The 22,388-nt window shown below is 42.6% G+C and overlaps 2 protein-coding genes across 51 annotated transcripts; one reads left to right on the top strand and one right to left on the bottom strand.

Annotated features, from left to right (window-relative positions):
• The first annotated feature begins 41 nt into the window (after window positions 1–41).
• Window positions 42–8,057, top strand: LOC126980721 (N-terminal Xaa-Pro-Lys N-methyltransferase 1-like). Its single transcript, XM_050830941.1, has 2 exons — window positions 42–241; window positions 6,467–8,057. Exon 2 carries the CDS (start codon window positions 6,487–6,489, stop codon window positions 7,240–7,242), a length of 756 nt encoding a protein of 251 aa, XP_050686898.1. The 5' UTR covers window positions 42–241; window positions 6,467–6,486; the 3' UTR covers window positions 7,243–8,057.
• Window positions 8,058–17,346: 9,289 nt separating this feature from the next.
• LOC126980722 (titin-like) lies at window positions 17,347–20,586 on the bottom strand. Of its 50 annotated transcripts, none has more exons than XM_050830974.1 (5): window positions 18,841–20,586; window positions 18,685–18,801; window positions 18,490–18,567; window positions 17,866–18,411; window positions 17,347–17,766 (listed from the first exon to the last, which is right to left on the bottom strand). In XM_050830974.1, exons 1-5 carry the CDS (start codon window positions 20,554–20,556, stop codon window positions 17,437–17,439), a joined length of 2,787 nt encoding a protein of 928 aa, XP_050686931.1. In that variant the 5' UTR covers window positions 20,557–20,586; the 3' UTR covers window positions 17,347–17,436. The 50 variants fall into 50 exon arrangements, with proteins under 50 accessions (XP_050686931.1, XP_050686934.1, XP_050686923.1 ...); XM_050830977.1 differs by having other exon boundaries at window positions 18,490–18,528; window positions 18,646–18,801; XM_050830966.1 differs by having other exon boundaries at window positions 18,451–18,528; window positions 18,646–18,801.
• Window positions 20,587–22,388: the final 1,802 nt, after the last annotated feature.

The following is a 22,388-nucleotide window of genomic DNA, read 5'->3' on the forward strand; positions in this document are numbered from 1 at the left end:
TTTTTTGTGATTGAATCGATCAAGTTACAGGACCCGAGTGAGCCGAGTAGTGCCCGCACCGAAACGTCCCTCCCAGCGGCCAGCCAGCCAGCTGTGTTTGTTTACGCGCCGAGGCACGCAGCACACGCCGCGCGGCACGTGGCCCGCCACCCAGCGCCTCAGCGTACCTGCCGTCACCTGCAGGGCTTCCTCGCCTCAGCTGAGCCACGGAGTCTTCAGGCAGGACGAGGAACAGAGACATGTATGCTTTGTTTAGAATTTTGTTTGTAGTCTAAAGTCTGTATGTTCTGGATCTGGATGAATAATGCGCAGTGCACTTGTATAGGTGCATAACACGCATATTTGTGTTGGCTGTTGGGGGGACGGGGGAGCCGGGTGTGCAGGGGAGGGAAGTGAATCTGGATTTGGATCTAGATTAATGATGCGTAGGGCACCTGTACAGGTGCATAACTCGCATATTTGTGTTGGCTGTTGGGGGGACGGGGGAGCCGGGTGTGCAGGGGAGGGAAGTGAATCTGGATCTGAATCTAGATTAATGATGCGTAGGGCACCTGTACAGGTGCATAACTCGCATATTTGTGTTGTCTGTTGGGGGACGGGGGAGCCGGTTGTGCAGGGGAGGGAAGTGAATCAAGTGTGATTGTGTGATTAAGTGTGGAATCTACAACAAGTGTAATTGTTAGTGTTGGTGTGTTGTGGTGACAAGTGAGTGTGTTTGTTTTCTGAATGAGTTGATGATGGTCTGAAAATTATCAGTGCACTGCCTAAGGAGATAGGAGAAATAAAGAACTGCTCAATGGTTAAGTTCAAAAGGAGTCTCAATACTTATCTGTGGGGCAATGCCAGATGAGCTACCAGTGTCGGGCAACACTGCAAGTAGCCAGGCAATAAAATTCCAGACCAAGTGCCACCAGGGCAGGATACAGTGGTGGATCGCCACAATTGCAGCAAGGGCTTCTAGACAAGACTGAGTAAACTAAGGCACACACAAGTTGGTTTAATTGTAAACTACTGTGTCAACAGATTTGAAGCATACAAGCCATACTTAATCAGCCAAATTATGAAATAGTGATTGGTCTGCAAGTGAAAAATGACTACATATTCTAATGGGCTAATCATCTCTGATAACCATTTTCATTGCAGTCTCTACCTATTGGAAATTAATTGTTTATGAGATATGATGGTAAAGATTCGTTTAAGTGCCGTGCCAGTATTTCATTACCTACCTTATGAAACATCACTAGCTCTTCATATATCTTTTCTACAAACGTTCAACAATCATGGAAACGCTTTCAAAATCCAATTCAAGGACTATATATTGTTGAAAATAGGGGATAATATATTCACGAAAGTGTAACCTCCTTTGGCGGTGGCCGCAGCGACGGTGCCGCCACCGCAGCCGCAAAATAGCTCGCAGAGGGTTTAGGGTGGGGGAGCTTATTTAAACTACTCCAACCAAACTTTACGACCAGGGGTTAATCCTTTTCTAAACCTCTTAAGGCGTCTTCTATTTAGAACACTGATCAGCTCTCAGATCACTGGCCCAGATCCGAATCTGATCTGGATTCGCTCTGGATAAATAGAATGCAGAGCGACAGATCAAAACAAAGTGTGCGCGCGCACACACACACACACACACACACACACACACACACACACACACACACACACCGCTTTGGTAGCTCAGTCGGAGCTCCGCGCTGCAAGGCTTCACGGCCAAACAGGCGGCAGTTTGAGCCCCGCTCAGGCCGGATTCTTTCCATTGACTAGGAGTGGTTACTGTCCCCCCTTGAGCAAGGGGGATGGGGTGTTTGGTGTGTGAGGTCCTGGCAGTACCCAGAGATCGACGATAATGAGCACTTGCTCACGTTGGTGTGGCCTGAATATCTCCCACAATTCCGTTGTGTAATACTTCTATTTTACATCTTTACTCCTTGCAAAACCATTTCTGCAACATCATTTTATCTTATTATATGATCCTCACTCAATATGGGTAACCGCGTAGGAGCTGGACGCGGGTGTCGTCTGCTACAACCCACCTCAGCCTCTGGATCAGGCAGATCAGGATCCGGATCACCCAGATCATGAGAATCCAGATCTCAGCGGTAAATAGAACATGGGTTCTCCAGCCAGATCAGTGATCTAAACCAGATCCTTGTAAATAGAAGGGGTCTTTAATCCTCTTCCATTTCCTCTTAATCCTATTCTGAACTTCTTAAGAGGAAATGGAAGAGGATTAAGAGGTTTAGAAGAGGATTAAGAGGTTTGGAAGAGGATTAAGAGGTTTAGAAGAGGATTAAGAGGTTTGGAAGAGGATTAATCCTCTTCCAATTCCTCTTAAGGTGAGCGTCCGGGTAGCAGGTTGACAGAAATCGTAATACCAATTTTTTGTTTGTTTTGTAGAGTTTTTACAATACATCTTAATTTTACAATCACTGCTGAGTCTCATGGTGTCAGCAAAACTGGCTATCTCGTATATGAGGTGAGCTATAGCATATAATCAGTGGCGTTCCTGAGGGGGCGAGGGGGCTGTTTGAAATCGCCCTCCGGGCCCCAAAGTGAGGGGGGCCCCAAAATGCGAAATTTAACCATTGCTGCTATGGCAGTGGATCTTCAATTATTCAGTGTGCACCTAGTTTTAAGAAATAAAATGTCTGAAATTTGCATTTACAAGTGCCTTTAAAATGATTCTACAATTGCTCATATTCTAAAAATTTTCCCGGGGTGGGGGGGTGGGGGCTAACAGCACCCCACTAAACCCATAGCTGCTTTGGCTCATTGTGCTCGCCTCTCACCCCATAAGAGGGGCCCCAAATGGGAATGAGCCCCCCGGGCCCCAAAATGTCTAGGAACGCCCCTGCATATAATAAACATGTCTCACTCGACATGCAAGATGAGGTCCGACATGAATGTCTACGAGAGAGCGGTGCAGCCAATCAGCTGCAAGCTTACCAACTTGCCTAGGTGCCAGGAATCTAGCTTAAGTAAACCTACTATAACAGCTCAACCTCTTCACTCCGGTGACGCCGACGGGCGTCTAACAGCATCACCGTTAGTCTTCCTCTAAACCTCTTAATCCTCTTCCATTTCCTCTTAATCCTCTTCTAAACCTCTTAAAAGGAAATGGAAGAGGATTAAGAGGAATTTAGAGGAGGATTGAGAGGTTTAGAAGAGGATTAATCCTCTTCTATTTGCTCATTACCCTTTACATACTGTGACGCCGACGTCTGCGTCACGGATGGAAAGGGTTACCAAGAATTAACATTTTGTATTGCCCTGGCTGGGGCTATTCTTATAAAAAAAAAAAAAATCTTTGAGATCCGGGGCTTCATAAAACATTCAGGGCTTTAGCCCCGAAAGCCCAGGCCTAACTACACCACTGGCAGCACCTTCATTCAATGTTTGTCAGGTCTGACATCTTGCATTGAATGTATTTTAGGAGTTTTACCTATTAGACTCATTCTTCCACTTCACTGTTAACTGCACTTAATGCAGAAGACAGTGCATAATTACTTGTTGTGGAGCTGAGGCTTAGTGGTGACCATGCAGGCATGATGACATGAAGACAAAGCATGTACTGTACTGATGAGCAGTTATCAACCCAGACTCTAAGCCAAACTCGAGAGAATCAAGTGGAGTTCCAGGGGACAGCATGAGCCAAGCAAGAATGGCACTTCCATAAAATACTTGCCCATGCCACTGTAATATTTACCTGTTCCACTAATGGGCTGGGGCTGACCAGCAGGCCCCTACTGGTGCTCTGGGCCAAGCATTTTAAAAAGAAAAATTATTGGTAAAGATTCCTCTTGTCCCTGTAAGTTTCCTTAAAAAGTTAAAAACCCTTGGTCATGTGTTAAAGGATCTATATTTTCAAAGCCACCCAAAGCTCACTTACTAGCTAATTATCCTCCCTTTTGGGCTGATAGATAAATAGGTACACATTTGGGTAAGGCAAACTATGGAAACATGAATGTCACATGTACTGTGTCCTGGGGTAATGGGTTCTCACCCACCACAGGCTCAAGGGCCATTTGGGGAGGCAGTGGCTGAGTGGTTAGCATGCCGGTCCCACATTCACCGTGTTCTGGATGATATGGGTTCGAATCTGCCGCTACCACCTGGGATTTTTCAGTCACTGCCGAGTAGCCTAAACCTACCCACATGCTGTCTTGAAGACCACCTATCAAGCCAGACTCTAGAGGAACTGTTCAAGTGAAATCAAGAATGAGCTCCAGGGGGCAGCTTGAGGCAAGAATAAATGGTGCCACCATAAACACTTGCCTGTGCCATGATGGGCTTGGACCAAGCACCTGGCCCCTAAAGAAAGCTTACTGACGCTTTAGGCCAGGACATAAAAAAAAAATGTATAAAAAATAAGATAGAATAAAAAGATGGAGATGAGCACTGAGGGCATGTTCACTTCAGCATATGCCCCAAACTTTTCCTTTGCCATGGGGAAAAGGAGGCCTCTGTCCATCTCAATTCACCAAAGTTTTACTGTTCATGGTTTTCATATTATTGCTTCCCTCCATCCCCCAACTGCTTCTTCCTCTGGCCAGCAGTGCACTGAGGAGCTGCCACAGTTGCTGCTCTGTGGCTGTCTGAGACTCACTGCAGTATTATTCGGTTAACTTTGAAACAAAAGGTTTTCACAAAAGATAAATTACACTGTCTCACAGGGGAAAAATCTGCATCTGGGTGAGTGCATACCATTGAGATGTATGATGGCCATCCTAATGTGTATCAATCTTGACCAAACTGTATTTTTACCTTAGGTGAGAGCTAATCAGTTTCAGTAATGTACGGTAATTGGAGAATTTACAGATTACCTGGGCAGTAAGTACCATATATAGATGGACAGATAAATTGTTGAAGAAAGCTTACTTGTGTGCTTAGGTAATTTTCAGTGGTTACCGTTTACCGTTGATGAGGTTTCAGGCTCTGCTCCACTCTTAGTGCAGCGCTCTGCGAGGGCCGTCAACAATTACGATGTTAGCCTCGATAATAATCCTCGATAAACTCATTCAAAATGTCGTAGTGAGTGAGTGAGTCTTGATTGCTTTCATGAATAGCCTACTGACGTCCTTGTAATAAAACTTGGCATCATCATCATAGTCACTTGGCCGTGTTTGCCGTTTGGGCACTACATTATTTCCAACTCACTGAACATTTAACACACAATTTGTCTATGAGTATATACACTAATTAATAGCCATGATCAGTTATGTTACAAATTCTCTCAATTTCGGTTTGAAGAACTACACAACACTGGTCATTCGCTGAGTGGTTGATTTCAGGCTTCTTGTACCTCACACAATTTATGCATTTCTTCTCAGTGATGGCACACTCCTTTGATTTATGATTGCCAGCACATTTGAAACATTTTGGGGCTTCTCCATTGGTCTTGGCAGTACAGTTGGCCTCAAGATGGCCATATGTCTGACAATGATAACGTAATTGCATGGTATCTGTCTCTCACTGTATATTCCCCATTCTAATTTCAACTTGTCATGATTCTTGTAAATCAGCTCTCTTACAGTTGGGTCGCACTTCAAAATGTAGTGCATCGTGCCGCCAGCTGCAGGCTTATTAAAAATCAGCTCAATCTTATTCTCAACACCCTGAATTGTGTGTAAGAACTCATTGCAGTCCAAGATTGTCTCCTTTATTTTTTCCTTGGTCCCTCTTTATGCACATTGCATATTATGATCTTTGGTTTCATCTTTCCAACACTTGGTACTAATTTGCTCAACAGACTCCAATTTTTTAGCAGCCTCAGTCTTTGTGTTCTCATTATCAAAGTTCATGACAATATTACCTCCATTTGTGAATCTTGAATCACATATCTGTTGCCTTCTTTTCCTGAGTAGAAGCTTTCACAACTTGGAGATTCTTCTTGACTTTAATTCCTGTCTCTCTTCGTCACCTTAGCCCAAGTAAGTGCATGGTCAGCTCGAAGGGCGTCAGCAACTGATCCAGGCCCTCCTGCACCTTCTCAGCCCTTGATTCAACATCTTTAACCACATATATTTCTTTAGATAATTCTTGCTTGAATTCATCCAATTTCTCCACAATTTTGGTTGCCAGAGATGCTTTATGAAGGCATGGGGTGCAAATCCAATTAATTTTAGGTATATTCTCCTGCTTAATTCCAGACAAATGAGTACATTTCACATGACATCATTTAGGGCACAAACAGCATCCAATCCATTTCTCGCCTGTGGAATCCTCACAAGCGTAACACAAATCCCTCATGCCCTTGGCCGTGACAGCCATGTTGACAAAGCACTTTCCGTGTGGAGCAATACGCAACACATCCGATCACGACCACAACCACTCACTCACACTCTCCATGACATAGGTATATAGTAAATACACCCAAGTATTAAGTGTGTGTCTCTGTTTGTGTTCATTTTGCTTGAATCTTCATGTTGGATGTAGTCTTAATAAGGGAATGTTTTACCAGAGGAATCAACAACTGAAAATATGGATGCCGAGGTCCTCAGCTCCATGCCAGAGGACCCTGTAATGAACACTACAGATGATGAGACAGAGGATGAGGATATGGCGAAAGCAATGTTAGCTCAAGCAGACCCTTCCTTCTATTCTGATGCAGCAGCTTACTGGAGCAAAGTGCCAGCCACAGTGAATGGAATGCTTGGAGGGTTTGCCCACATCCATGGTCCTGATATTAATGCTTCAGAACATTTCCTGCAGAGCATCTTTAAGATGAAAGATCCTCCTGGCCATGGGCGTGCAGCAGACTGTGGGGCTGGCATTGGCAGGATAACTAAACACTTCTTACAAAAGCATTTTGGGAAGGTTGACCTAGTTGAACAGTGCCAAAGCTTCCTAGATCAAGCAAAAGAATCCCTAAAAAATTCCAAGAAGATTGGAGAGTACTTGTGCCAAGGTTTGCAGCATTTCTCTCCAGATGTTAACACATATGATGTTATTTGGACCCAGTGGGTATTAGGCCACCTAACAGATACAGATCTTCAAGACTTTTTTAGGAAAATGGCTTGTGGATTGAAGCCCAATGGTGTTATTGTTGTGAAGGAAAATGTTACATCTTCAGGAACAGTAGAATTAGATGAACAAGACTCATCTGTAACTAGACCTGAAAGTGTACTTCTGAGCATTATAGATAAGGCTGAATTAAAAGTTGTAAAAAATGTAAAGCAGCCAAATTTGCCCAAAGGTCTTTATGAGGTGAGAATGCTGTGCCTAAAGCCTAAATAAATATACACGAAGGTGAGGTGGTTAGGAGAAAAAGACCCAAGAATTCAGAGTTATATATGTTACAGTAAAATCTTCAAAACAGTAAATTTGTAAATTTCCTAGAGTTTCAGGAAATTTAAAAAGTGAGTTTCAATCAGTAAATTCACAAAATTACTAAAAAATTTAGGTTAGGTTAGGTTAGTTGATGCTCCAGTAAATTTGTAAACTAAAAAATTTAGGAAATTTACAAATTCAATGGAGCATCAACTAACCTAACCTAACCTAAATTTTTTAGTAATTTTGTGAATTTACTGATTGAAACAGTCACTTTTTAAATTTCCTGAAAATTCTAGGAAATTTACAAATTTACTGTTTTGAAGATTTTACTGTAACATATATAAGGTGCTCAGTAGATCATTCAGAAGGAGTTGAAAAAAAATGTTCAAAGATATTTGGAGGTCAACATTTTTACAGTATATAATTACAAACTCTTTCCAATTAGATCATGTACATTTTGATAGGTTATGCCTTCTATTTTGGTAGCAAAATTCAATACCTTTGGGTTGTTTGGGATTGAAAGTTAAGAATCTCTGTAAACTGCCACTTTGTTCAGCAATTCTCTGTAATTCAGATATGTAAGACTTTTAAATTTATAATACTCATACTCTTCTGGCTCTACCTATTACACTGTTAATAGTAATGAGTGTGGACTGAGCAGAGCATCTTCCTGCAGTTCAGTCATTTTGTTTGAGTGTCTGGATGAGTAAGAAATATTAAACCACACATTAAAAACACTTGTCATCCTCATTAAATGATCAAATTTACCATCATTCATTTCGTCAGCTTTCATCAGACTTTCTCAGAAATGAATGGGAAAACCTTACAGAAAACTGGAAAGCCCTTCAAGAGCTATTAAATCATTCGCTTGGCAGGATTGTATGAAATCTAATTAAGGAGAAATGTGTTTGCACATATCCATGGCCACATGAACATGAAAGGGTTGAATAACAGGAGTAGCAGTTTCACATAAACATTTTTCATCTAATTTATTATTAGTACTTTCATGCACGCATAATGCTTGCACTCACAGGAAGTGATGGAACTGTAGGGATATCAATGTCTTCATTTCATATTTAAGATTTATTCTATTTTCTAATGGGATCACCTCATACGGCTCCTTGTGCAAGAGCTCTGCAAGGTCATATGAACCTAGGTTAAGGATAAAGCTGTGTGCATGCACACACACCGTTTTATTTATCTATTTTTTATTATTTTTTGCAAGATTTATTGGCTGAAAAGCTTGCAGTTGATATGCTTTGAAGGGGTGTATGAGGCCTAGTTAAGAAAAATTCAGTTCCATGATTTTGTGTGCATGCACACAGGCACACACACAAAATTATGGAACTAGGAATAGTGGAATATGTTCACTTACTCTGTGATTTCTTTGAACTGATAGCTCATATTTTAGCAAAATGCTTATACATAATAAGAATAATGATACAATTTTTTTTTTATTGTAAAAGAAGATTAATCTGCAATAGTAATTACGTAATAATTAGTAATGTATGTAATAATTTTTTATGATAAATTCTTTGTTTTCTTATACAGATCATAATTTTAATATTTTATATCAATCAGTTTTTGCCCTTGAGATGTCTTTCAGGCTAACTTATCCAGAGAATTATGTAAGTACTACCAAAAATAACACCTCATCAAATATGTACATATTTTGCATTGCAGAAAAATATTTTTGAACTTTAGATTACCTTGAGATGATTAACTTGAGAATATTATCCTATGATGTAACACCATGAGGTGTTACTGTTGGTATTAATCACCCTGTAGGCTTTCTCCTTAAAGAGGACTCCAAATGGAAGTGCCTGTTGTGGACCACATTGCTTCACTCACATGTTTAGTCTTTCCAAGGGCTCTTTGAGCTTCCTTAAAAGAACCCATTCCAATTCAAGCTGTCTCCAGCATTACTGAACTAGCAGGTCTGTGCTTTGTTGAGAGCCAGGAACCAGTAATTCACATAGGAAAACTAATGATGGATTTGTTATGTATCACTTATTGGGTCCATCAAATAATTCATATCCAGCTTTTCCACAAACCTTACGTAACTGCATTAAAGTTGATCATGAGTGAGCACATCATGTTGTTATTGTAATTATTATTATTATTATTATTATTATTATTAATTATTATTATTATTATTATTATTATTATTATTATTATCTTTATTATCATTATTAAATATAGTGCTGTAGGAAGAGCTGGAAGGCAAATAAATACTGTATGCAATACAAAGTTTGTAACCCTGGGACCCTTAAGATACAGAAAATTAAGGATAAAGGCAATACTGTAGAAAAGATAATTAAAATAAATTAGGTCTAGCAAATTGAAATTAAGCAACAAAAAATGATTAGCATGTGAAAATAGTGATGTTCATTTATATTTAAGTTATTATAAGAGCAGTGCAGTCTTGAGGGTTCATATATGAATACATTAAAATGAAAAAAGGAATTCACTTGTGACTTGAATATGTTATTAATCTCTGAATGACATAGAAGATACAGAATTCCATTCACAAACACGTTGAGAATTGGAATGTACATCTCACTGTCTGCAGTGGAAAAAAAAAAAAAAAAAAAAGCACCTAGTTGGTTTGAGTCAGTCGTTTTCAATCTTTTCTTACAATGTACACACGCTCAAATAAGTATCGTTACGCATTCAGCACGATACAAACTGACGCCAAGGACGAAGCCATTGGTAACAGGCTACTCATGTTGGTATCACTGCGTGTGTTGGGTGTGGCTTCACTTGCCTGAATCAAGTGAGCGGGACTCTTAAATGAAGCAGTAGAATTTGAGCTGGCACAGTAACGCTTCATGATACGCACAGGTGGAGTCTTAGTCGAAGTGACTTGATCTGTATTGTATGTAACACTATAATATTGTCGTGTTTGGGTGATTGCTTTAACACTTCACACACAAGTGAATAGTTAAAATTTTGTCCATTTAGGAGACAATATGATTAACACCTTTTTGTTATTGTTAGACATTCGCTATAGGAGCATCGTATATTATATTACACATGGTTAGAAAAACAGCACAGGCATGGTTGCTTTTATTGTATTAGAATGCTTATGGCAATGCTTTTAGCATTGCAATTTGAAGTTTTTTTTTTTTTTCCAGATGCCCGCAGCTTGTTCATGAGAGAAAAGACATGTTCAGTGGGAGCATTTGTTCCAGGATGGCACATTATGAACTGAACTATATCTGACATGCGTTGATGGTTGACGTTTTTGTCCTTGACATGGGGGAATACTTCTGCCCACCGCTGTTACATATATCATATGAACATTATTGTTTTATAATTCGTGAATATAAAGCTTAAACAAGTGGCACTCAAATCACTCTGTTAATATTATGGTGATATCTGGTATCTCAGTGTCTCCCTTCCTCTCTATCCCTCCCTTACGGGGGTCCTGTCCTGCTCCCCCCAGCAGAGCTGAGGTGGTGGGGGTGATCGCACTTTTACCAACCCTGCCCAGATTACCGTGTTGCTCTGTGTAAAACATGTCGGACCCCACTGTAACGATACTTTTTTGAGTGTGTGTACCTGTGGAGTTTCTTCTGAAATGATGATGTACTCCCTCACCCAAAATATGATGGGAAAAATGCATGGCTTAATTCTTATTAATTTTAACTCGTCTTAAAGTGGGAGTCTACCCTGGGGGAAGGTTTCTGTTGTGTACTCCTCGGGGTGCTTATTACCCAGGTTGAGAATCATTGGTCTAGATCAGGGGTGGTGGTTGACTCCAACCTGCCGACCAGATCAGGCCTATGAAGGCCTAGCATCTGGCTTGCCACCTTGCTCAGCATTAACATTACAGTCTGGCATGCAAAACCTCAGAAAAAAAAAAAAAATCTGACGACCACATGCAACCAATAGATGCACTCAGTGCACTCAATATTATGTTCATCTGGGAGCTCATTTGGTGAATATCTCTACCAACATGAGTATTGACTGATGTAATAGTGAAATGGAGGTTACTATCAAAAGTTTGTGGGTGTGAGGGTTTTTCAATAAAATTCTTGTATAATATAACTTTTGGGTTTTTGTTTGTCACTCTGGCCTTTGGGCTACTCCTGAAAGTCTCATCTGGGCTTTGCTCTGAATAGTTTGGCCACCTTTGGTATAAATGATACAAATGACTTTGTAACTTTACTATGCAGAGGATGAGATGCATGAGAATGAATTTTATCACCTTGCAATGAGCGTGGGCAGCATGATGATGTTCAAGATCACATACCATTTCCACCGTTTGACATGCTTATATTTCCTTATGGGGTTGGACGAGTTGATGAAGAAGTCATCATTCATCTTTGTATGGAGCAGGATTTTTACTGCCTCAAATGCCAGGCAACCTCAGGATTTGGCTGAGGGCCTAGGTGGATCACCTACCATGACTAACGAGCCCCACCTGCCCGAGTTTAAAGTCAAAGAGTTGTCTCTCTCCTAGGTGGATTGCCTACCATGGGTATGAACACCACCTGGCTGGGCTGGATTGGTGAAGTGGCAGGGCATGACCACACATCAGTGGGTCATGCGCACAAAACCTCTAGGGCTCCAACCTGCTCTGAGATCCTCCAGAGATTTAGCCTGAGACTGCAAGGTCCCAGTTACCAAGGGAGCCTGTTAGGGCAACCTGAAGCTTGCCATACTTAAATGTGACACACACACATAGGAGTTGTGACCTCGTTGTCGCAGTGTGTTGTGTGTGAGTGGTCTCAGCCCTACCCAAAGATCGGTACTATGAGCTCTGTGCTCTTCCGTAGGGTAACCGCTGGCTGTCTCGAGAGAGACCTGCAGCAGACCAAGAGGTGAATTACACACACACACACACTACCAACTGAAGCAGCCTTAGTTTGAAGGAGTCATCCTCTCACTTACCGATCTGAACCCGTCCTTGTTTGAAGCAGGCCGGCCTCCCACTCGCTGTCTCGAACCAGTGGTTATGAATAGGGGCTGGTTCCCACCTCAAGTCAGTCTCATCGCTTCTCCTGACCCTCCAACACTTCAGGACGATCCAGGTGACAAGTTGGGTGATCCAGATCAACAAACATTAGTCCATTTCCCAAGCATATCGTAACTCTGTCCGACACCATTTACCTTTACAGTTACCATTATCATTTAGCTTATGTATTATATTGTCATTAGCTATAACTTATAAGTATTTGAATGATTGTTGGGTGTATGAAAGATTTACGTGTGATTGAATTGTAATATATTTGTATATTTGTGGCACTCCCTGCTGAAGTGAGGTGTTTACATGCACAAGAAATTGACTCCCCTGTCGTTTCTTCACTTTTCCTAAACATTTGTATGAAAATAAATCCACCATAATGCCACAACTTCTTTGAATTTGAGTTTGAAAAGTTGTCTCAGAATGCCTGAACAATTGGTAGATGTGAGGCAAGTGATATCTCAAGATAGACCCCCATGCCGCTTACCTCACTTCAGCAGGGAGCGCCACAAATGCTCTAATTCCTTTCTTTCATACCCATCTGTTTTTTGTTACATTTGCCAATCTGAACCCCTTGTGTTGATATTTTAGGATCAAAATCCACTCTTTCAAAATTTGCCGACGACACAAAGGTGGGTGGGAAGGCCCTCACAGAAGATTGCGAAATTATCCAGAGAGACCTGGACCAAATCACTCGGTGGTCAGAAAAATGGCAGATGTCCTTCAACACTACCAAATGTAAAGTAATGCTTATCGGATCCAGAAACAGCAACCACACATACCACATGGGTGGCGTACCACTACAGGAAGTGCAAGAGGAAAGAGACCTCGGGGTCACCATCAGCAGTGACTTGAAACAAACAAAACACTGCAAGTCCGCCTGTAAGAAAGCCAATACTGTGCTCGGGTTAATACTTAATAGCGAGGAACTTTCACTACAAGACGCCGGGAGTTATGTTATCCTTGTATAATTCCCTGGTATACGGCCCCACCTGGAATACGCCGTGCAATTCTGGTCTCCCAATTACAGGAAAGACATTGAATTACTTCAATACTGACATCGGCAGGAGTTATTTCTTGAATAGAGTTGTTTGTCGCTGGAACAGCCTTCCTGCAGAAGTAGTTAGTGCAGAGAAAATCAACTCCTTCAAGAAACCCGTTGATCGACACTTTGCTGCATCGGGATTCTTGAGTGAACTGAATGTATCCAAGAGTAGGTACACAAGTGCTTTAATCCTTCCCGCAAGCCACTCCTGTGGCTGACGGATTGATTAAATCTCTGAAAGCAGGCAGCCTGATAATGAGCCAACAGGATTTCTGATGCCTGCTCGTCCATGTTTCCATGTTTCCTCCTACATCTCCTCCTCCTCCTCCTCCTACAAACACACCTGTGAGAAACGATCATGAAGGGAGTTGATGAGGTCCATGTAGAGCCAGATGTTATCTCTCTCTCTCTCTCTCTCTCTCTCTCTCTCTCTCTCTCTCTCTCTCTCCAACAATATGTATTTCCCTCCCACCGTCTTTCTTTTGAATCTAGAGCAACGCTATTTTTAGTTTCTATTATGTTCCTCTTCTGAACTATTTTTTCCTCCTCCTCCTCCTCCTCCTCTTCCTCCTTCTGAATAACGTGACTCTTCCAAAAAAGGGCAAAACACAAACCAGGACGACAAGAACTCATATTTAACTTCGCTTCATTAGACGTCATACCTGTCATATCTCTCTCTCTCTCTCTCTCTCTCTCTCTCTCTCTCTCTCTCTCTCTCTCTCTCTCTCTCTCTCTCTCGTCTTTTCTTCCGCCTTCCGCCTTTGAGTCGAAGCGTCTTTGCATGTAAATGAAATTGCTTACACACGCAGACGGAGGAAGGAGAGATTTACATAGATTTACATAGAAAATCAGACCACACAGACCCCATGGTCCAGACTTGGTGGTCTGTCCTTAAACCTAAGTGATTTTACATTAATCAGAAGACTCCAAAACGTTGCATTTCTACTCTAGTTGATATTAAGTTGAAGGAAGTGACGGTCGAGCTTATTTTTGAAGGAGTCAATCGTGTTACACTGGACCACTGATGGTGGAAGCTTATTCCATTCTCGCTTTCTAGCGTTGGTGAAGAAAAATTTGGTGCAATCTGAATTTACTTGTCTACATCTGAGTTTTACGCCATTGTTCCTCGTTCGCAGACTGTCATCGATCATAAACAATGTTGATCTGTCTACATTCGTGAAACCATTAAGTATTTTAAAACATTCGATCAATTTTCCTCGGAGGCGACGTTTCTCAAGAGAGAACATGTTAAGGATAGAAAGCCTTTCTTCGTAGGATTTGTTGCGCAAGGAAGGGATCATTTTCGTTGCCCGACGCTGAACACCTTCTAATTTAGCAATATCCTTTGCATGGTGGGGGGACCAAAACTGTACCGCATATTCCAAGTGGGGTCTGACTAAACTGTTGTAGAGCGGGAGTATTACATCTTTATTCTTGAATACAAAGTTTCTTTTAATGAAGCCCAACATTCTGTTCGCTTTATTTGCTGCATCGATGCATTGCTGTGAGAATTTGAGGTTTGACGCGATTTTGACCCCAAGTCTTTGACGCATTGAACGCTTTTGAGTTTAACGCCGCGCATTTCGTATTCGAACTTCTTATTCCTCGTTCCAACTTGAAGGACCTGGCACTTGTCTACGTTAAAGGGCATCTCCCATCTATCCGACCAAGCTGAAATTTTGTGCAAATCCTCTTGGAGGCTTTGCCTGTCTTCGTCAGTGAGAACCGAGTTACCAATCTTTGTGTCGTCTGCAAATTTACTAATGCGGTTATTGAGTCCAACATCCACGTCGTCGATGTAAATAATGAAGAGCACTGGGCCAAGGACCGAGCCCTGAGGGACGCCACTAGTGACAGGCGCCCACTCTGAGTTAAATCCGTCAATCACTACTCTTTGTTGTCTGTTGCTCAACCAATTCGCGATCCATTGGTTTACTTGACCGTCAATACCTATTTGCTTTAATTTGTAAAGTAATTTATGATGCGGACTTTATCAAACGCTTTCTGGAAATCAAGATAGACTACGTCCAGTGATTTGGTTACGTCATAAACAGTGAAGAGGTCGTTATAAAAGGTTAATAGGTTTGATAGGCAGGATCTTTTGTTTGGAAGCCATGTTTTGATTCCCCAATCTATGAGTGGATTTGAAGGTAACTCACAATTTTGTCTCTAATTATGCCCTCAAGTAGCTTACCTACAACCGAAGTTAGACTACTGGGGCTGTAATTACCTGGTACTTTTTGTCTCCTTTCTTGAAAATCGGTGTCACGTTAGCCTTTTTCCAATCTGAAGGACGATGCCTTGTCGCAAGGACATATTGAATACGGTTGTGAGGGAGGAGAGTATTTCGCTCTTCGTTTCTTTCAGCAGAGTTGGATATACTTTGTCAGGTCCAGGACTTTTATTTGTTTTAAGTGAATGGAGAGCTTTAAGGACTTCATCGGTTGTTATTTCAAAATTAGGCAATGCATGCTCGAGATTTACAATAGTACTGGTGTTGGTGGTAGCGAGAGGAAGACTGTTAGTATTAAACACCGAGGAAAAGTAATTGTTTAAGAGGTTTGCAATGTGTTGGCTGTCAGTCACTAGTGCACCGTCGCTGTTTGTTAAAGGTCCAATACCACTTTTGATCGCCTTTCTGTTGTTTATGTAACTGAAGAAAGATTTCGGGTTATTTTACAGTTGGCTGCAATATTTTCTTCATATCTACGCTTTGCCTGACCTACTAGTCTTTTACTCGTCGCCTGGCATCATTATAGAGTCTAATGTTCTCGGGCGTGCTGTGTTCTGTCTATAACCTGTAAAACAATTTTCTCTCAGTGACTGAGTGGTTAAGTTCGCTATTAAACCACGGTGGGCTTTATTAGTGTTAATTCGCTTCTCGCACAAGGGGACGAATGTGTTCTGCTGAGTGAGTAAGTGATTTTTAAGGCTTAGCCAGGCTTCCTCTACGTTGCCGTCATCTGATAGTTGTATTTCTGTTAGTTTTTGTCGGATTTCTACGAAGTTAGCTCTTTTGAAATTGGGCACCTTTACTTTATTTTCAGTCACTGATGATTGAGCTTTAATGTCGACGCGCACTAATTTATGATCGCAAGAACCGAGGTGTTCTCCTACCGTGACACTACTGACAAGGTTATCTTGGGTCGTTATAACAAGGTCGAGTATATTATTTTGTCGAGTTGGCTCAGAAACCATTTGGCTTAGATAATTTTCTTCTAGAAATTCGATCATTCTATGTGACTCGCCTTCTGTACCTGACAGTGTCGCCCAGTCGATATGGGGAGGTTAAAGTCTACTAATATCAGTGAGTCGTTGTTATTAAGTGACTGCCTTAAGACGCTGTACATTTCAAGGTCGTCATCGGTGATTGCCGGGAGGTCTGTAGGTGACAGATATATTTAAATTGACTTTTGCAATGTTTACTCGCGCACAAATGTTCAACGTTACTGTTTCGGTGTTTTGTCGGTGGGTTGCAAATAGCTTTTGACATAAAGGGCGGCCACCGCCTCTACGGTTTACGATCTTTGTTGAAGAGTCTGTAGCCATCTATGTTGTATTCGGAACTTAAATCAATATTTGTGGTGTCGATAAATGTTTCGGTTATAGCAATTATGTCAAAATTTTCTGTTAAAGCAAGACATCTCAGTTCATCAAATTTGTTTCTTAGGCTACGCGCATTGAAACTAAGGATTTTTAAGTTATCTAGAGGCTTGGTAATACAGGTGGTGGTACTTGCGGGATCACGGTTACGGGTTTGTTGCGATGCACGGCGTCTATTTACACGGGCGGGGTGGAGGGACGTGGCCGTGACTCGTTTTTTGCTCGGATGACACGCACTGCTTCGTTGAGGAGCCTTCCGAGTCTGGCTGCCCCGATGGGAGAAAGGTGCAATCCGTCCCTGTGGAAAAGTTCATTTTGTCCATAGAAATTGTCCCATGCGTTTAGGAACTCCACGAGAGAGAGAGAGAGAGAGAGAACCATCTCCATTTCTTTAACTTTGAATTAATTTGTCATGGTAATACGAATAAACAGTATGTGTGGGATGGCGATAATGTAACGAAATTGATAATAGAAACAGCAACACGGTATCACTACTCTGTTGTACTTGCCTTCTTTACAACAGGAGCAATTGTGTCAACTACACTTCCTCCCTCTTTGGAATGTCAACTACATTTTCCTCGACAGAGGGGGCAACCTTCTCAACGAGCTTCCGTTGAGTGACAACTTCTTCCTCTGTTGCGGTAGGAGTAATCTTTTCGACAACCGTCTGATTTGTCACAACGGGAGCTTTTTCCTCTGTTACGGAGGGGGCAACCTCTTCAACGACCTTTTCCTCTGTTACAACAGGGACTTGTTCTTGCTCTTTGGGAACAGTGACAATCTCTTCTGTCCCCGAAGGGGCTGCCTGTTCACTAACTTTCTCTTTGACCGCGACAGGAACTTTTTCTTCTGTCGCCGCAGGGGGAACCTTTTCAATAACCCTTTCTTGTGGCACTGGGGCAGCCTGTTCAATGACTTTCTCTTTTACCACAACTGGAACTTTTTCTTCTGTTGCCGAAGGGGCAACCTTGTCAACAATCTCCTGTTGAGGGACTACCGGCACTTTTCCTTCTGTCACAGAGGGGATAAGATTCTCAGCCTTTTCTTCTGTTACGACAGGGACATTTTCTTGCATCTTGGGGACACTGACGATCTCTTCTGTCGCCGAAGGGGCAACCTTGTCAACAATCTCCTGTTGAGGGACTACCGGTACTTTTCCTTCTGTCACAGAGGGGATAAGATTCTCAACCTCTTTTTCTGTCATGACAGGGACATTTTCTTGCTCCTTGGGGACACTGACGATCTCTTCTGTTGCCGAAGGGGCAACCTGCTCAGCAACCTTCTCAGTTGTCACAACCGGCACTTTTCCTTCTGTCACAGAGGGGATAAGATTCTCAGTAACTTTCTTTTCTGTAACAACGGGGATGTTTCCTTCTGTCACCGTAGGGGGAACCTTTGCAAGAACCTTCTTCTGTGTCACAACGGGGAATCTTTTTGTTACCACCGAAGGGGTGACGTATTCAACAACTCGATGCACAACGAAGACTTTTCCTTGTCTCACCGAGGGCACACCCTTTCTAACGACCTTCATTGGCCTCATAACAGGGACTACCTTTCTAACGACCTTCATTGGCCTCATAACAGGGACTACCTTTCTAACGACCTTCATTGGCCTCACAGCAGGGACTACCTTTCTAACGACCTTCATTGGCCTCATAACAGGGACTACCTTTCTAACGACCTTCATTGGCCTCACAGCAGGGACTACCTTTCTAACGACCCTCATTGGCCTCATAACAGGGACTACCTTTCTAACGACCTTCATTGGCCTCACAGCAGGGACTACCTTTCTAACGACCTTCATTGGCCTCACAGCAGGGACTACCTTTCTAACGACCTTCATTGGCCTCACAGCAGGGACTACCTTTCTAACGACCTTCATTGGCCTCACAGCAGGGACTACCTTTCTAACGACCCTCATTGGCCTCACAACATGGACTACCTTTCTAACGACCTTCATTGGCCTCACAGCAGGGACTACCTTTCTAACGACCTTGCCTTCTTGGATGACAGGGGCGGCAACTGGTTTTTGTTCTATCCATTGGGTCGGCGTAGGACTTGTTTCCTCAGCCTTTGCCTTTTCTTCCTCAATCTTGTTCTTCACGTCGCTAACTTGGTGCTTCAGGTCTTCAGCTGTTTCGTTAAGATGTCCTTCGTCACGAACCTCCTTGGTGTCGCCATTACACACATTCTTTTCGACTTCTTTTTGAATTACAGTTTCTTTCTCGACATCTTTTCCATCGCCCTTATATGTAACATTCTTACTTTCCACGGATGTCTCGTTAGTGCTATCCTGTGAAGGTAATTTTTCTTCTTTCTCTTTAACTACAATTTCATGCGTTGTATTGTCGGGCAGAGTCTCCTTTCTTTCCTTTGTTTGTTCTGCCCTCAGAAGCCCATCACCCTTCTCTGTAATATTCTTCGTCTCCACAGATGTCACTGTAGTGCTGTTCTGTGAAGGCAATATTTCTTCTTTCAATACATCTTCATTCGTTATATTGCTGGGCAGAATCTCTTTTCTTTCCTCTGTTATTTCTGTCTTCAGAAGCCCATCACCCTTCTCTGTAACATTCTTCGTCTCCACAGATGTCACTGTAGTGCTGTTCTGTGAAGGAAATATTTCTTCTTTCAATACATCTTCATTCGTTATATTGCTGGGCAGAATCTCTTTTCTTTCCTCTGTTATTTCTGTCTTCAGAAGCCCATCACCCATCTCTGTAATATTCTTCGTCTCCACAGATGTCACTTTAGTGCTGTTCTGTGAAGGCAATATTTCTTCTTTCAATACATCTTCATTCGTTATATTGCTGGGCAGAATCTCTTTTCTTTCCTCTGTTATTTCTGTCTTCTGAAGTCCATCACCCTTCTCTGTAATATTCTTCGTCTCCACAGATGTCACTTTAGTGCTGTTCTGTGAAGGCAATATTTCTTCTTTCTCTTTTACTAAGACTTCATGCGTTGTATTGTCGGGCAGAGTCTCCTTTCTTTCCTCTGTTATTTCTGTAGTTTCTGTTTTGTTTTTACCTTGGTCATCCTTCGGAAGAAGAAGAGTTGCAGCTTTATCGTCCTTCGGCTTTTCTTTAGTGTCATTAGTAAGTACTGTTGCTTCCTTCTTTATAACAACCTCCTCGTTTATTTCATTGCCCTTTTCGTCCGTTACAGTTTTCATGTCCACCGTCTGTGTTAAGGTTCCGTTGTCTGGAGTGCTTTGCGTCACCGTTTCGCTCTCTGTGACATGTTTTTCGCCACTTTCTTTACCTTTCTCATCAACAACGACTTGTGCTTCCGTAGTCTTTGATACATTTCGGTTGGGCTGTACGTCAGTCTCTGTCGTCTTTTCAACGACTGTCTTGTTTCCTGTTAAATGCCCCGCCTCGTCTGTATTGTTAATGACTCTTCTTTCCACGGTCTTGATGGTGTCATGAGTGCCATTTTCCAAGCTTGGCTTCATGCTCGTTAGATCATACACTTTGGGTAACTCTTTGAGTCCCCCCTCGTCTTGTTTTCGGCATGGGTCCACATCGGTCTTTTCCAAGGTAAGGGAGGCCGCCCCGTCCTGCGGGAGCCCCTTGGAGCCCCCTCCGTCGGCTAGTGACTGCCTGCCGGCTCCCAGATTTCCCAGCACCAAGACCAGCGTCCACACTACGAAGAGCTTCATAATTGGCGATTGTGACGTTATGAAATTAAAAAAAATTACGGTTTTGTGGCAGAAAACCGCTTTCGTCACCTCTGGGATTGAGAACAGAATGGCCTCCAGAACCCGACCGGGCAGGGAGTGTCGAACGAACAGAAAGCGCACATACACACACAGCAACGTTGATCACTCCAAACTCTTCACGCTACAAACTAACCTGAGAACAAGAAACAACGGAAAAACAATTCAAGCAAAGCGATGCAATACCGACATCGGCAGGAGTTATTTCTCGAATAGAGTTGTTCGCCACTGGAACAGCCTTCCTGCAGAAGTGGTTAGCGCAGAGACCATCAACTCCTTCAAGAAACGGATTGATCACCACTTTGCTGCAACGGGTGTGAACTGAACGTTCCCAAGAGAAGGTACACAAGTGCTTTAATCCTTCCCTGCAAGCCACTCCTGTGGCAAACGGATTTATTAAATCACTGAACGCAGGCAGCCTAGTAATGAGCCAACAGGCTTTCTGCTGCCTGCTAGTCCATGTTTCCATGTTTCCCACACTTCCTTTCTTTCTTCTCCCTCTCCGTCCCCGTATTTTTCTCCTTCCTTGTCATTTCGTTCTTTTCCTTTCACCTCCCTCCCAGTTTTTCTCTTTTAATCTCTTTCCCTCCCTCTCACACCCTTTCTCTCCTCCTCTTTCCTCACCTTTACCTAACCCTCCCTACCTCTTTCTTTTAATCTCTTTCCTACCCACTGACACCCTTTCTCTCCCCCTCTTTCCTCACCTTTACCTGACCCTCCCTACCTCTCTCTTAATCTCTTTCCCTCCCACTCACACCCTTTCTCTCCCCCTCTTTCCTCACCTTTACCTGATCCTCCCTACCTCTCTCTTCTTTTCCCGTCCCATTTCCTCCACTCATTTCCCTTGTTTCCTCCTTTCTCACACCCTCTAATCTTTAGTCTTATCTCTCACTCTATCACTCTCCCTCCCTTTCTCCTCCCCATTAGATTATATGAACACGCACGCACGCACGCACACACACACAGAAGGGGAAATGGGAAGGGTGTGTGGAGGGAGGGGCAGACGTGAGTCAGGTCATGTCCTGACCAAAGCCCTGACCTGACTCTCCCTTTTGCCACTCCCCTTCCACACCCTTCTCATTTCCCCTTCTGTGTGTGTGTGTGTTCTTTAAACACACACACACACACACACACACACACACACACACACAGAGGTGAAATGGAAAGGGTGTGGGGAGGGAGGGCAGAAGTGAGAGTCAGGTCATGTCCTGACTGAAGCCCTGACCTGACTCCCCACTGTCCCTCCCTCCCCACACCCTTCTCCTTGTTTTCATCCTCTTTATCTCAACCTGTTTCTTCCACTTCTTTTCCTTGTTCTCCTTTCTTACATCTTCTATCGGTATTGTTTTCATGACTCACTCTGTCCCTCTCCTCCCTTTCCCCTTCTGTATTTACCTAATTGTGATATAAAAGAAGTAAGCTACGCTCATATCGTCTTTTCTCTGAGTATTCTTCCGCCCGCCAAACTAATTCCTGCGCGAAGTTCGTATTTACGAAGCAAATGTCGAAAGTCGAAACAAGAATTATATAATTATTTATTAGGACCGCGTCGTAACAACGAAACGTCGTAGGAAGTGTTTATGAGAGTATGGGAATGGTCAATAGGAGTTTGGGAAATATTTGTAAGAGTGTGGGGAGAGTTTATAAAGCCTTAAATATATATAAATAATAAAAATATATATAAGGTCGCTACTTCGCGGATTTTCGCCTATCGCAGGGGGTTCTGGAACCTAACCCCTGCGATAGGCGAGGGATATGGCTTGTTTTCTTGCTCT

This window comes from Eriocheir sinensis, chromosome 45, assembly GCF_024679095.1.
Source record: "Eriocheir sinensis breed Jianghai 21 chromosome 45, ASM2467909v1, whole genome shotgun sequence".
NCBI lineage: Eukaryota > Metazoa > Arthropoda > Malacostraca > Decapoda > Varunidae > Eriocheir > Eriocheir sinensis.

Bases quoted from the DNA above. Each gene is read 5' to 3' on its own strand.
- LOC126980721 (XM_050830941.1), top strand. From the start codon at position 6,487: ATGGATGCCGAGGTCCTCAGCTCCATGCCAGAGGACCCTGTAATGAAC.
- LOC126980722 (XM_050830943.1), bottom strand. From the start codon at position 20,556: ATGAAGCTCTTCGTAGTGTGGACGCTGGTCTTGGTGCTGGGAAATCTG. The intron at 18,802-18,840 runs GTAGTCCATGTT...GTCGTTAGAAAG, and splicing joins CAATGAAGGTCGTTAGAAAG to GTAGTCCCTGCTGTGAGGCC. The intron at 18,607-18,645 runs GTAGTCCCTGTT...GTCGTTAGAAAG, and splicing joins CAATGAAGGTCGTTAGAAAG to GTAGTCCCTGCTGTGAGGCC.